This window comes from Manihot esculenta, chromosome 14, assembly GCF_001659605.2.
Source record: "Manihot esculenta cultivar AM560-2 chromosome 14, M.esculenta_v8, whole genome shotgun sequence".
In the NCBI taxonomy this organism is placed as follows: domain Eukaryota; kingdom Viridiplantae; phylum Streptophyta; class Magnoliopsida; order Malpighiales; family Euphorbiaceae; genus Manihot; species Manihot esculenta.
Window position 1 is genome coordinate 11,051,264 of NC_035174.2, and position 14,661 is coordinate 11,065,924.

The window sequence follows — 14,661 nt, forward strand, 5'->3', positions numbered from 1 at the left end:
TGCATCAGCTTTGTGTACACTAATGCACTCACCCTATAGCATATGCATGATGCATGAAGCATGATAAAAGATTCAGTTCTCATATTAAAACCTTAAGTTAAGTTCCACTCACCTGTAGTTATCTCTGAACTGACTCTGCAGGTTCAGACACTGGACTCACTGCTGACCTCCCTGATTCCTCTGGTCCGTACCTACACAGGTGGACTCAAATGAGGGACCAAACTCACTCAAGAATATCTCTCAGAAACTCCCCAAAACCCCTCTAAACAATCCTAAAACCATCACATAAAACATGCTAAAGAAAGCTGGACAGGGCACTTTCGGCGGCAAGTTCGGCGGCCGAAACCCCTCTCCAGAGATGAAACTCATGCATGTTCGGCGGCACCTTCGGCGGCCGAAGGTCTCGTCCAGAGACGAAACTCACACACTTTCGGCGGCCGAACTCCCTCTTTCGGCGGCCGAAAGTCTCTGTCTAAACCGAAAGCCTAGCTTTCGGGGGCAACCTTTGGCAGCCGAAACTGCCTCCACAAGGGGTTCGGCGGCCGAACCTTCCTTCGGCGGCCGAACCTGGTTTTGCCCGAAGGGCAGAACCCTGCTCTGTTTCATGCAAACTTTGCCCAAAAACCTACAAACATGCATATCAACTACTCCCAACTAGCATATACACATATATATGCACAAAGGGGTCTAAACTACCCTAAAACCCCAAACAAACATAGCACATAAAAACATGTTTGAACACCACAAATCACCAAAAACCTCTCCTAAACCTACACATGCATACTACCCATACAAACTTCCTAAAACCGTTCAAAATCATCAAAGAAGCTCAGGATCTTCACTTACCTCTTACACAACTTGAGGATGAAGGATCCTAACGTGGAGATATGAAGAAAAGCTCTTCCAACGCTCCAAGCTTCAAACCTTGGTTCTTTTGCTCAAAACCTTCATAAGTCACCAAAACTCTTAAAACTCTTGAAAGATTTGATGAAAATCATGGAAAACATGAAAGTCAACGTGGGAGAGGCTGAAACTCACCTCTGGCTGCAAGTGGAGGAGAAATAACCTCCTTCCACCGACCCTTGGCCCTTTTATAGGTGGCTGGCCAGACCACCTTCGGCAACCGAACGTGAAGCCGCAACCATGCAATGTTCGGCGACCGAAAGTGACCTTCGGCGGCCGAACCTTTGCATTTCTCCCTTGTTGCTTTTCTTTCAAAACTCAATGCTTTTAACACGTCAAAACATGAAAACAAGTGAAACTACCTTGGAAAACATATGCATTGCCCTTCTCGAGGGTTCCAACACCCGAGATTCCACCGGACTACAGGAATTTCGATGCCGGACTCGAGCCGGGTATTACAGATTTCTTCAGCCAATACTGCCAAAGAAGCATGGGATCGGCTTCACCAGAGTTTTGCTAATGTTTCTCGTTCTAGAATTTTGTCCTTAAAGACTAAATTAGCACAGAACTCTAAGGGAACCAAACCGATTGTTGTTTTTCTCAATGAGATGAGGGCTATTGCAGATGAGCTTGCTCTTACCCAGAATCCGGTGAGTGATGATGATTTAATTATTTATATTATCACGCGATTGGAAGATGATTACAGTCCCATAGTTGCTGCGTTAAAAGTTCGTGAAACCCCAATAACCTTTTCTGATCTCTTTGAAAAACTTACTGAACATGAACGATCCTTACAAGAAAAAGATTCCACAACTGTTTCAGCTACGTCACAAGTGATTGCTACTGTCAATTACACTCAACGTTCTAGAGGGCGTTCACAAAATTAGAATGGCAATTATAATCGATCTCCACAAAACTACAATTATTCTGGAAATCGACGTGGTGGTCATGGTTCTTACTCTGGTGGTCGAGGTCGAGGTTCTTATCGACCTGATGTGGTATGTCAATTTTGTGAATATACTAGGCATACTACTGCCGAATGTCGCAAATTGGCTCGCTTTCTTAAGGAGAATAATATGTCTTTGAAGACTGATACCTCTCATTCTTTAGCACCGATAGCTGCAGTTAATGTTACTTCTGCTATGGCTGCTTCTTCTCCACAACAATGGTTGTTTGATAGCGGAGCTTCTCATCATGTTGTGTCGAATCCAGCTTCTTTGCAAAGCTATTCTGACTATGGAGGTCCTGAGGAAGTACAACTTGGTGATGGTAAAACGCTTGCTGTATCACATACTGGTTTTGTGCAAATTCCTGCTTACTCTAAGAATTTATCATTGCCTAATGTGTTATGTGTGCCTAATCTGCGCAAGAATTTGGTTTCAATTGCTAAGTTATGTCGCACTAATCATGTTTCTGTGGAATTTTTTCCATCTTATTTTGTTGTGAAGGATCTGTACACGGGGGCGTCTCTGCTACGGGGAGAGAACATTGATGATATCTACTGTGCAAGTTTTTCCAGAGTTAATTCTCAACGTCCTCAGCTGAATGTTACTACTCGGTGTCTGTCTTTGCTTTCTAAATGGCATCACAAGCTTGGTCATCCCAACAATAAAGTCTTTTTGTTAGTACTTCGAAATATTGGTCTTCAGTCTATGTCTAACTATGTTTCTAGTTTTCATTGTACTTCCTGCTCTATGAGCAAGAGTCATAAATTACCGTTTTCTGAGAATTCTCTTATTAGTAATAAGCCTTTGCAACTTGTTTATTCCGATGTTTGGGGTCCTACACAAAAATCTATTGATGGCTATGAGTATTACGTTACATTTATTGATCACTATTCTAAGTATGTTTGGCTATATCCCATGAAGAAGAAATCTGATACTCATGATTTGTTTATCCACTTTCAGAAATTGGTTGAAAATTATTTTCACACTAAAATTGTTTCTGTGTTCACTGATAATGGTGGGGAGTATCAAAAGCTTAAGCATCATTTTTTGTCTTGTGGTATTTCACATTATACAACACCTCCACATACGCCAGAGCATAATGGTACTGCTGAACGTCGTCATCGCTCAATAGTTGAAACAGGTCTTGCTATGTTACAATTTTCGTCTTTACCTTCTAATTATTGGTCTCATGCTTTCCAGGCTGCTGTTTATTTGCTCAATCGGTTGCCTTCGTCCGCTATTTCGTTTCAAACACCTTTCTCTAGATTGTTTGGTATGTCTCATAATTTTAAGAGATTGAAATCTTTTGGTTGTCTTTGTTTTCCATGGCTAAGGCCATATAATAATTCTAAACTTCAGTGTCGTTCATTGCCTTATATTTTTCTTGGATATTCTCCAACTCAATCTGCATACAAATGTTACGATCCAAAGGCTAATCGTTTGTATTTGTCTCGTCATGTTCAATTTGTTGAGCATATTTTTCCATCTGAAACTTGCACTAGTTCTCATCAATTTACAGATTATTTTCGAGATGCTTCTTGTACAGGTTCGGCACAACAACAAAATTCATCACCTGTTGCACCAACTGCAGTTGCTTCAGTTCCATTGGCAATTTCTATTCCAAGTGATTTTGATTTGTTGGTTTCGAGTACTGGTTCAGAATCTATTACAGCATTATCAGCAGAATCTGATCAATCTGCCATGCCATTAATTAGTACTGAGACTCAACAAGTTGAATCTTTGATGACTGAATCTTCTACTGCTGATTTAGATTTGCCACTACCGATTGTTTCACAAGACTCAGTTCCAGCTCCTATACAATGGCAGCAGCGACAAAGGAAGCCTAACTCAAAGTATTTTAATTCTTCTTTTGTTAATCTTACAACTAAATATCCTTTACAGGATACACTCGAGCCAAGAACAGTTAAACAAGCTCTGGCAAGTTCACTTTGGCGGCAGGCGATGGATTCAGAGTACAATGCTCTTTTGCAAAATAAAACTTGGGAGTTGGTTCCGAGAGACAAATATCATCTTATTAGTTGCAAATGGGTGTTTCGGATTAAGCGTAAACCGGATGGTACTATTGATAAGTACAAGGCACGTTTGGTTGCCAAAGGATTTTTTCAGGAACTTGGGCGTGATTATTTTGATACATTTAGTCCGGTTACAAAACCGGTCACAATTCGGGTAGTTCTTACTCTTGCAATTTCTAAAGGATGGCAGTTAAGGCAATTGGATGTAAATAATGCCTTTTTACATGGCACACTTTATGAAGATGTCTACATGCAGCAACCTCCAGGATATGTGCAACCTGAGTTTTCTGATTATGTTTGCAAACTGAAGAAGTCTCTTTATGGTTTGAAACAGGCTCCACGAGCTTGGTATCTTGAACTTACTTCTTTTTTCCTCAAACTTGGTTTTCGCAAATCAAATGCTGATGCGTCCTTATTTATTTTTCCCTCCAATGGGATTATTGCATATTTTCTAGTATATGTTGATGATATTGTACTTACAGGTAATAACAATCATTTTCTGAATACCTGTGTACAGAAGCTATCTGCTCAGTTCTCTATCAAAGATTTGGGAATATTAAATCATTTTTTGGGGGTTGAAATAATTTCTACAGCTGCAGGATTATTTCTTTCGCAACATCGACATATTGCTAATTTGTTAGACCGATTTGATATGGCTGGAGCTAAAGAGGTGAATACTCCTATGTCTACAGGAGACAAGCTGATCTTAAATGATGGTTCTAGTTCGACTGATTCCACCGTATATCGCCAAATTATTGGATCTCTTCAATATTTGGCAATTACGCGTCCTGATGTTTCTTTTGCAGTGAATCGGCTGTCACAGTTTATGCATGCACCGACGCAAACTCATCTTCAAGCACTGAAACGTGTTTTGTGATATCTCAAAGGAACCATACATTATGGTTTATTTCTCAATCGAAATTCCACTCATACTCTGTCTGCCTTCTCTGATTCTGATTGGGGTGGTGTCCTTGATAATGGGCAGTCTACAACTGCTTATGTTCTATATCTTGGTTCTAATATTATCTCTTGGAAATCTAGTCGGCAAAAGACTGTCTCACGATCTTCTACAGAGGCTGAGTACAAAGCCTTAGCCAATGCTGCAGCAGAGGTATTTTGGATTCAAAGTTTATTATAAGATTTGGGAGCACCAATATCACAACCACCAGTCCTTCATTGTGATAATCTTGGTGCGACTTACTTCTGCGCCAATCCAATCTATCATACTAGGATGAAGCATCTTGCACTGGATTACCATTTTGTTCGCGAGAAAATTAATACTGGACAGTTAAGGGTTCTTCACATAAGTTCAAAAGATCAAGTTGCTGATGTGCTTACAAAGGCTTTGGGAAGAACTCAGTTTTGTTACTTTAGAACCAAGATTGGAGTCTCCAATGGCGCCTCAATCTTGCGGGGGCGTATTAAGGATAAAGACTAACTATAACAGTTTTATCTATTTTTAGTATTTGAGTTATAGCTGTATACTTATCTTGTATTTAGTTAGTTGTAGATATTAAGGATAAAGACTAACTATAACAGTTTTATCTATTTTTAGTATTTGAGTTATAGCTGTATACTTATTTTTAGTATTTGAGTTATAGCTGTATACTTATCTTGTATTTAGACTTGTATTATATAAATTTCTGTAATACGTTCAGTAAATAATACAAAAACCCTTTTCTCTATATGTTTCGTTGTTTTTTTATTATTTTCTTTTAGATTTAGAGATTTGGTTGAAATTTGAAAAATAGGTGATTGTTCAGGTTTTATTCTGCTTGAAATTATAGCAAATGATTTAGTGTTCGACTAGGTTTTGAATTTGTGTAATTTTGTGGATTTGAATCTTAAACATCTTAAGTTATTTTCTTGAAATTACATACTTATTATTTAATTCTTGGAATTTTTGGGCTTTGAATTCTTAAATTTTGGAGTAGATTTTCTTTTATTTTTCATTTTTTTTTAATTCAATAATATAATACATTTTTAGATTTTTTAATAAATATATAATTTTTAATATTTAAAAATTACAAAACATAATGTTTAATTTGATCAAATCTTATTTAGATCGCATACACATTCGATAAAAAATTAAAATGATTTAATCATCGATGAGAAATTAAGAGGTTTAATCATCGCAGATCTCCCACCTTTTTTTCGCAGACGATAGCTTGATTTTCTTCAGAGCAAATGTTCAAGAGGCGTTGGAGTTCAAGCGTATTCTTCGCATCTATGAGAACGCATCTGGGCAATTGGTTAATTTTCAAAAATTATCTATTTCTTTCAGCAAGTATACTCCTGTGGCTCTTCAGGATTCTATCTGTTCAGTGCTTCATGTTGAGGAGAAGCCGGATTTGGGTAATTATTTGGGACTCCCTTCTCATGTTGGTAGTAACAAGAGGGAAGTGTTCAGTTTTGTTAAGGACCGTTTGTGGAAGCGGTTGAATTCATGGAAGCATCGTGCGCTGTCCCAAGCAGGTAAAGAGGTTCTCTTGAAAACAGTCTTCCAAGCTTTGCCAAACTATGTTATGAGTTTGTTTTTACTGCCTCGGACTTTATGTGCTGATTTGCAGCGTATGATGACCCGGTATTGGTGGAGTAAGGGTGCTGATCAAAATCGTGGTATTCACTGGCTGGGTTGGCATAGAATGGCGAAGCACAGATTGGACGGCAGGGTTGGGGTTTAAATTGCTCCATGAGTTTAACTTAGCCATGCTTGGCAAGCAGCGTTGGAACATTATTACCAGGCCTCATTCTTTAGTGGCCCGCGTTCTTAAGGCTCGTTATTTTCCGACAACGTCTTTTTTTGAAGCTTCTTTAGACCACAATCTTAGCTTTTTGTGGCGTAGTATATGGGCGACTCGAAGTCTGGTTAAAGCTGGTGCTTATTGGAGAATTGGGAATGGCAGGTCAGTTTATATTTGGTCTCACCCCTGGTTGAAAGAGGCGCCCGACTCATTGGTTTCTACTCCCCCTCCTCCGAATTGTACTCTTTCTGTTGTTGCAGATCTTATGATCGGCTATAGATGGAATGAGAGTTTAATAGCTCAGTTGTTCAATGACAGAGATAGGAGTTGTATTTTGAACATTCCTCTAAGTCTTTCTTCGCACCCAGATGCGTGGTGCTGAAAGTTTGCGTCTAAGGGTCACTATTCTGTCAAGAGTGCTTACAGATCTCTGGTTGCTGGGTTTCGACACAAGGAAGGTAGTGAGATATGGACTCGTTTTTGGAAGACAAAGGTGCCTCCTAAAGTGCTTAATTTCTGCTGGCGTGCTTTAGTTAATGTTGTTCCTTACCTCTCTTTGCTTCAGTCCAGGAGAGTTCCGGTTGATTTGATGTGTCCGTTGTGAGAATGCTTCCCTTCTTTTAATGATATGTTGGGCTTTGTGGCATAACAGAAATAATATTGTTTGGAAAGCTCAGGGTCGAACTGCGAGTGGTGTGTTCTTCATGGCACTGAATTTTTTGCAGCAATGGAGGGGGCCTGCTCTGATTCTACCAGCTGCACCAATGTTGTGTCGGCTTTGACTGTCTGGTCTCCTCCACCGCAAGGTTGGATTAAGGTTAATATTGGTGCCTCTTTAAACTCGCAACGAAGTTCACTAGACTTCGCCTGTATAGTCTGAGATGCTAATAGTAGATTTATTGCGGCTAAAGCAGGCTGTTTTTGCAGTCAGATAGATGTTAAGTGTACTGAGTCAATGGCTTTTCGAGAGGCGTTGAGCTGGATTAAAGAGTGCGGATGGGATCCAATTCTTTTCGAATCGGATGCTCAGGTTCTTGTTGTGTCTATTAACAATGCTTCGTTAGATGATTTATCACCTTTTGGTCTTTTGGTTCAAGATTGTGGTTCTTGTTGTGTCCATTAACAATGATTCGTTAGATGATTTATCACCTTTTGATTTTTTGATTCAAGATTGTAAATTGCTTCTATCCAGTTATGAAGAAGCAAAATGTGATTTTATTCACAGGTCTGCAAATGATGTCACTCATGTTCTATCAACATCGGCTCATTTTGAATCAGGTCAAGAAATTTGGGTTCATATCCCTTCTCATATAGTTTCTTTGATCGCTTTGAATTAATAATATTTCTCCTTTTTTTTTAAAAAAAAAAGGTTTATTTGATATTTTTGCTAATTATATATTTAATAGGTAAATTCAACTGTATAATTTATATCTAAAAAAATGCGAATTCATGCTGTTTCCGTATTTGAAGCATGAAATTCCCCCCCTTTTTTGCCAATCTGTAGAATAGGAAAGTAATTTGGATCCATCAATTAAACTTTGTTCATAATAAATTTTTATTCGAATATTTAAGCAGTAACATACATTTTTTTCCCGGTAATTTTCAATATTTACAAGGACAGAGAGTTCCACTTACACAAGCATACAAGCATGCAACATCTGTTTTCCGACGCATGCACACAGCTCTCCGCCACCATGATCCTTCACTAAGAGTGGCTTCGCAAGGACTGAAGTATCAGTTTAAACATATGCTTATGCAACAGGTTGAATTCCATAAATACAGACAGAAACCAAACATTGTAAAGAAGAAAGATTGAGAAAACTTTACAATAAATCGGTAATAAACAGTGGATGGATTCCTCAATCGAAGTCGTCAACTTTAAGCCAATCATTGGACTCAACATCCGAATCTCTTTCACGGGAGATGGACTGCCTTGCTTTCTGCGGATCACTTCCAACTTCAGAACTTTCATTCAGCTGGACCCAATCAGTGGATGAAGGAGCCCTGATAATGCCCTGTGCTTGCCTAGAACTGGATAGCCTACTCGATAGATCATTATCATCATCCTCTAGATCACTGAATGACACATCCTCTTCATGTTCAAGCTTTTTCTGTCTATCCAGGGTTTTGCAGGTATCAATCTCGGTCTCTTTCAACCACTGATCCACATTCTCATCATTGTCAATTTCTAACCTTCCAGTTGCATTTACAATGTCAGTTACCCCTTTTTCTCTAGATTGGATGTTCTCTTCTTGTCTCTCGCTGACTTTGATGCCCGCTTGAGATGTATCATGTGTAGCAGAATTCTCAAAGCTCTCCGGCGCCGCTTTTCTCTTGTTTTGTAGCTGCTGCAGAAGTACATTTCTTGTTTCAACTAACTGCAAGCCAACATTGTCATCAAAACATTTTTAGTCCACATTATCAGATGGTGAATCTACTGCACAAAGGAACCTTGTGGAAATTCGAATATATATTTTTCATATGAATTAATTTCAAGTTCCCTGATACATATTCAAATGAAGAATCCAATCAACAGTCCATTGATTCACCACAACAGGCATTTAGAACTTGCAAGTCTTGTAAAAATGAAAAATGAACATCTATAAAACCAGCATTTAACAGCACTTGTGAGTGTGCTTGACAGACTAGCTTACCTAGATCCTGTCAAGAAATTATCATTGTGGCACTCAAGAAATTGTTAAGTAAATTACCATTTAGCAAATTTTAGAGGAAACATAAAACAAACAGTAAACCCCAATTCCATCATGAAGAATAGAGAACACCAAAAGAAAGCCCCCTAAAAAGAAAGAAAACTTCTGTGATATAAATTTGGAAATCTTGCCTTTACCAGGGCTGAGTTTAGATTCATTCAACCAAACCACGATTGTCCAATTGACCAAGCCACCAAATATGTGTGCTAAAATTCCCCGACATAACCTTCCCTCGATCTCCCCTATTCTTTTTTCTTTCTTTTTCCTTTTTTTGCCCTCTAAACCGTCAAGACCTTCAGTTATAACTTAACATACACAATGTTGAGAATTAATCTAGTCCCTTTAACAATAGAAACAGATTTCACGTTCTAATTATCTCTAAGTTTGTAAGTGGCACCAAAGAAGACTAGTCAATACTGATGGAGAGCACTTATCAGTTTAAACCCAAAAACCAAACCAAAACAAACCAGTTCAATCAGTTCGGTTTTTCAGCTTATGCAGTTTGTTACAGATTACAATTAGCTATTTCCTAGAAGTTTGGTTTTCAGTTTGGTACATTTGTGTTAAATAATCAGAAACTGAGTTAACTGAAACTCTTAAGCTTTCTCCCTTAAAATCTACTTCCTCCGTCCCATAATTTTTTATCCATCTTGCTTTTTCACACGTATTAAGAAATATAATTTTTTTATTAACTTCCCAATTATATCCATTTTAAATACATTAAACTTTATTAAATACTAAGAGATATTTTAGAAGGTTTCTTAGAAATAAGACAAAATTAATAGGGTTATACTATTCAATTTATATGTTACTATAGTTTTTTGGGACAGAGTATATGCCATTAGTAAATTAGTGCTTCAAGCCCGGGATTGAACTGAGCCAAGCCCCCATCCATGACCCACCTGCCACCTGAAATTAAAATCCATAAACTCACTTCTCCATTCTCCCCCCCCCCCCCAACATTCTGCTTGTATTTTATTCATTTCTTCTTCAATCAGCAATCTCAGTCAAACCAGCCAGCCAACCTTCGCATGCCCCTGTAGGTAGCCTCTTTCTCTTGTCTCAGCCACTCCTGTGCAGCTGTTGTCACTTTTGAAGAATGAAAGCTGTGATGCGCCTTCAACTCCATCGTCGACTATACTCACCCATAGGCCATCATCAAGTCTTTCCCCATCGTCGAGAGTCGCTGCTCTTCCTGGGATCCCTCCTTCATGCTTGATGCTTTTGAACACATTGTCCCCATAGTTGGGGTGATTCTTCAACTCCTCTTGGCTAGAATGCAGGTGTGTTCTATTCCATTTGGCTTCTGATCCGAGGCATATCTTCAACTCCTCTAAAATGCTATGCATGCATCTTCAACTCTTAATCTGCAATACATGGTGCTGGATATCGAGTTAATTTGTTGAATGTTGAAATCTTGTGAGGATTTCAAATTTAGATTTGTTTCAGGATTCTGTCTGTAATAATTTGTTTAAATCTTATGAATTTGTTGTTCGGCAGTTTGTGAATTGGATTTCAAGTACAATTAGTGTTGGGTACTAGCCTACTAGGTTATTGAAGGTTGTAGAGGGAAGTGAAATTGTGAAAACCTTTACCCCTTGTTTGGATTCAGAGAAATAGAGAGAAGAGAGAAATTGAATTACTAGCCTTTCTCTTGTTTGGACAATAAATAGAGGAGAGAAAAGAGGAGAAAGGAGAAGAAAGTTCCGAAATTCACTTCATTAACCTAAAACATTTTTCTTCAATTTGCAGAGAATGGAGGGAAATCAGGATAGTCTCATACCATTTATATTAAAATTACATACTCTTAATATCATATAAAAACAAAATCACAACTCATGGCAATTAAATAACTGTATTATGAAATAAAATTTATTTCTCCTCCGTTGTAGTAAAGTATCCAAAAAAAAAAAGTTAGTTTCATTTGCTAACTAACGAACTAGACCGATTCGGTTGGGGTCAATTTGGTTCATTATTCTTTTGATTCATTTTCAGTTGGCATTTTTCAAGGAATCAGTTTTCCGATTTTTCATTTTCTGTTCAGTTCGAATGCTCACCATTAATCAAACACATTTTCAATCATCAGGCCAGGCCTAAAGGAGATCAACATCATAATCCTTAAATGTGATAGCTCAGACATTCAAATATGTGAGCATACAAAGTACAAACACATAACAATCGGAAATCATCAACCTCCTAATAAGTTTCTCTTGGTTGCAGCTAAAGACTGCATGCAATTAACTAATGTACTATTTCTTTATGCTTGGCAGAACAAAACTTAAGTGGTAAGTTTAATAAATAACAGACAGCAAAATCAACAAGCTGTATTGATAATTTGTATAGGAGATTATCATATTCCACAATTCAAATCTAACAAGCATCAATCATTGTCTAATTCACATTATGGTCAGTGAAGCTTAACAAGCTGCTGTTATTTTTACTTGGAGAAAATAATAATCTTTGATGAGATCCACGTGATCATTTTTAGCCAATAGCAGATTGTTCATAGGCTTTCACTACACAGTACACACAACAATTTTGGAGGAACAATATAACGTACCAATACATTAAAGTAGTAAATAATAATAATAACAACAACAACAATAAAATAATGAGAAAAAAATATAAAAATAGAACTCTTGCCTGGGGAGTTGATAGAATCTCAAAGTCATGTTCATTCAATCTTGGCAGTAACAATATAAAATATATCATCCAGAATTGATCATCCTCCAAATAACTATGAATGTTAGCTCTAAGTGCTGTCAAACCAGGAACAATATGCTCAACAGCTGAAGCATGTTCTCTCTGAGCATCAGACATTCTGAAATCTGCAATAAAATAAAACCAGATTCAAGGTCATTCAACTGTTCTTTCTTCTGCTGCTGCTGCTGCTGCTGTTTTCTTTTTCCTTTTTTTGGTCAATGATCAAAGGTATCAGGAAACGTGCTTCCCCCCAATAAAAAAGTAAAACTGCGTAATTTGGCTAGATAACTTATATCCACAGACACAATCTCAAAAGCTACATTTAATTCATTCACTTGTTTGTTTTACAGAATGCACAAATGCCCATATTCATGGTCATAGAAATAATGCATATAAGGTATTACTAACGGCAAGATGAACCAGCAGCCCTGGGCAAAAAATAAGGAAAGTTCCATAATCCTTCCTAGATAAGCATCTTCTCCCACCCCACCCCACCCGCACCCCCCCCCCCCCAAAAAAAAAAAGAAACCACCACCAGCACCCAGGAATAAAAAGTATATTATATTACTTAACTGCGATGCACTACCCACACGCATTACTGAATTCTGTTATTGACAAACCTGGAGAATTGTTATGTTATTCTGAAGTAGCAACAAGTTAAATGATTCTATAAACATGTAGGTGAATTAAATAAACAAAAAAAATACCATTTTCTAGTGACAACGGAAAATCAGTCCAGCATTCAGGTCTCGTGGAAATCTCCTGAACGAAACCAATAACCTCCTCTGTAATCCCCGGCACATAATCATCTTCATCGCTTTCCTCATTATCATCACCTTGGAATTGCAAAAAGCTGGAGGTAAATTTGGAGATCTCACTAACCGCTTTATTACTGGAGAGTAAAGACAGACCACTCCTCAAGCTACCTCCTATTTCAGCAAGATCATTCCGGATCCCAAGGAGAGCTTGAGACTGAGAGGATGGAGAAGAAGGATCATCCGACGGAAGTGGATTATCTAAAGTAGAGGAGGACGGTGGTGACGGAGGCGGAGCAAGAAAGTTGGCGACACCACGCAATTGGCGGCCGATGGACTCGCCGATAACGGAAAAGTCCTCTTTAACTCCGCCGCCATGATTGTTGGGGCTATCATGGGGCTGCTGTTGAGGAGCTGCTGCTGGTGATGACGGAGGAGAAGGAGAAGAATCTGGATCTTCGGATTGGAAAGGCTTGAAGAGCCAAGACATTTTAGGTGGAACAGAATTAGGGATTTGCGAGAGAGGACATTAGACAGACAGAGAGAGAGAGAGAGAGAGAGAGAGAGAGATTAGGTACTTGAAGCTGAAGCCTTTACTGTATTGGAATTTTTTTTTTTTGGTTTCATGCTCTGCTTTGCTCAGTTTCTTTTTTAATTCTCATTTAACAATCATTGAGATTTTTTTTTTAAAATTTACTTTTACATTCCCAGGGTGGCTTGCTCCTGCCGCATCATCACTGCTTAATACGAGTTTTTCTTTTAATCATTTGTCTATTTATATAAAACACAAATTTTAAATTTAATAATTAGATTGTTATATTATATATGTAAATTTATAGGATTAAGGTTTTTTAATGTATATATATATAAAAGGAAAAATATGAATGAAAATAAATATCATATGAAAATACTTTTAAAAGTGATACATATGATAGATAAAATCATATATTACATGTGAACAATGTAATATATTGGAATTTGCAGGATAAAAGGGGATAACTCAATAGAGGATAGACACTGACACACCACCATCAATATAGGACAATCATAGCCAAACACCTCCATCAACAATCCATCATTGATAGAGGATAGCCAGCAAGAAAAATAGTAGGAAGAGTTATTCTTACCCAAAACAAAATAAAGCACTTTGAAGAATAAACAAATCAAAGAAATTATACAAAGGAAAAATGTTACAAAACTATATAGAAGGAACAGATATTGTAGACTTCCAAACATTGACTTAAGAATTTACATAAAAGAAATATTTTCATATGTTATTATATAGTTATATAAGATTTATATGTATAATTCCTTATTAAATAAATTATTAAAATTAATAAAATTAAAAAGAAGAAATTTTAATACCTAACAAATATATTATATTTACAATGTAATGAAAGTATTCATAAATATAATATTTTAATATTATTAAAATATAAAATAAAAATATTGTTACTAAAATATCAATTAACAATTTTCTGTGATTAAAATGGAATCAAGTTATTAAAAAAAAAGAACTAAATTAATTTTCTTTGGCAAATACGATACCGTGTCAGCATCGCTTCTAATAATTTCATGGTGCCGTGCCGTAGCAGTGATTATTTTCTCCAAATTTACTAACTTAATCCTTAAATTTTATCATTAATAATAATTTAGCCACTAATTCTGAAAATAATTTTATTTCTACCATACACTCGAGTAATAACAAATTGATCACCAATCTTGAAAATAATCTTATTTAATTTGTTTGTTATTATTTTAAAATAGATTACTATACAATCTGTAAATACTATGGGAAAATTATTATAGGTTCTTGAATTTTAATTAAATTTATTATTTAATTTTTAATTTCAATTAAAATATTT

At 37.0% G+C, this 14,661-nt stretch overlaps 1 protein-coding gene across 1 annotated transcript; it reads right to left on the minus strand.

The window, feature by feature from the left end:
• Positions 1–8,158: 8,158 nt before the first annotated feature.
• On the minus strand, positions 8,159–13,418 carry LOC110600424. Its single transcript, XM_043950530.1, has 3 exons — positions 12,749–13,418; positions 11,982–12,166; positions 8,159–9,005 (listed from the first exon to the last, which is right to left on the minus strand). The coding sequence occupies exons 1-3, from the start codon at positions 13,284–13,286 to the stop codon at positions 8,487–8,489; spliced, it is 1,242 nt and encodes a 413-aa protein (XP_043806465.1). The 5' UTR covers positions 13,287–13,418; the 3' UTR covers positions 8,159–8,486.
• Positions 13,419–14,661: the final 1,243 nt, after the last annotated feature.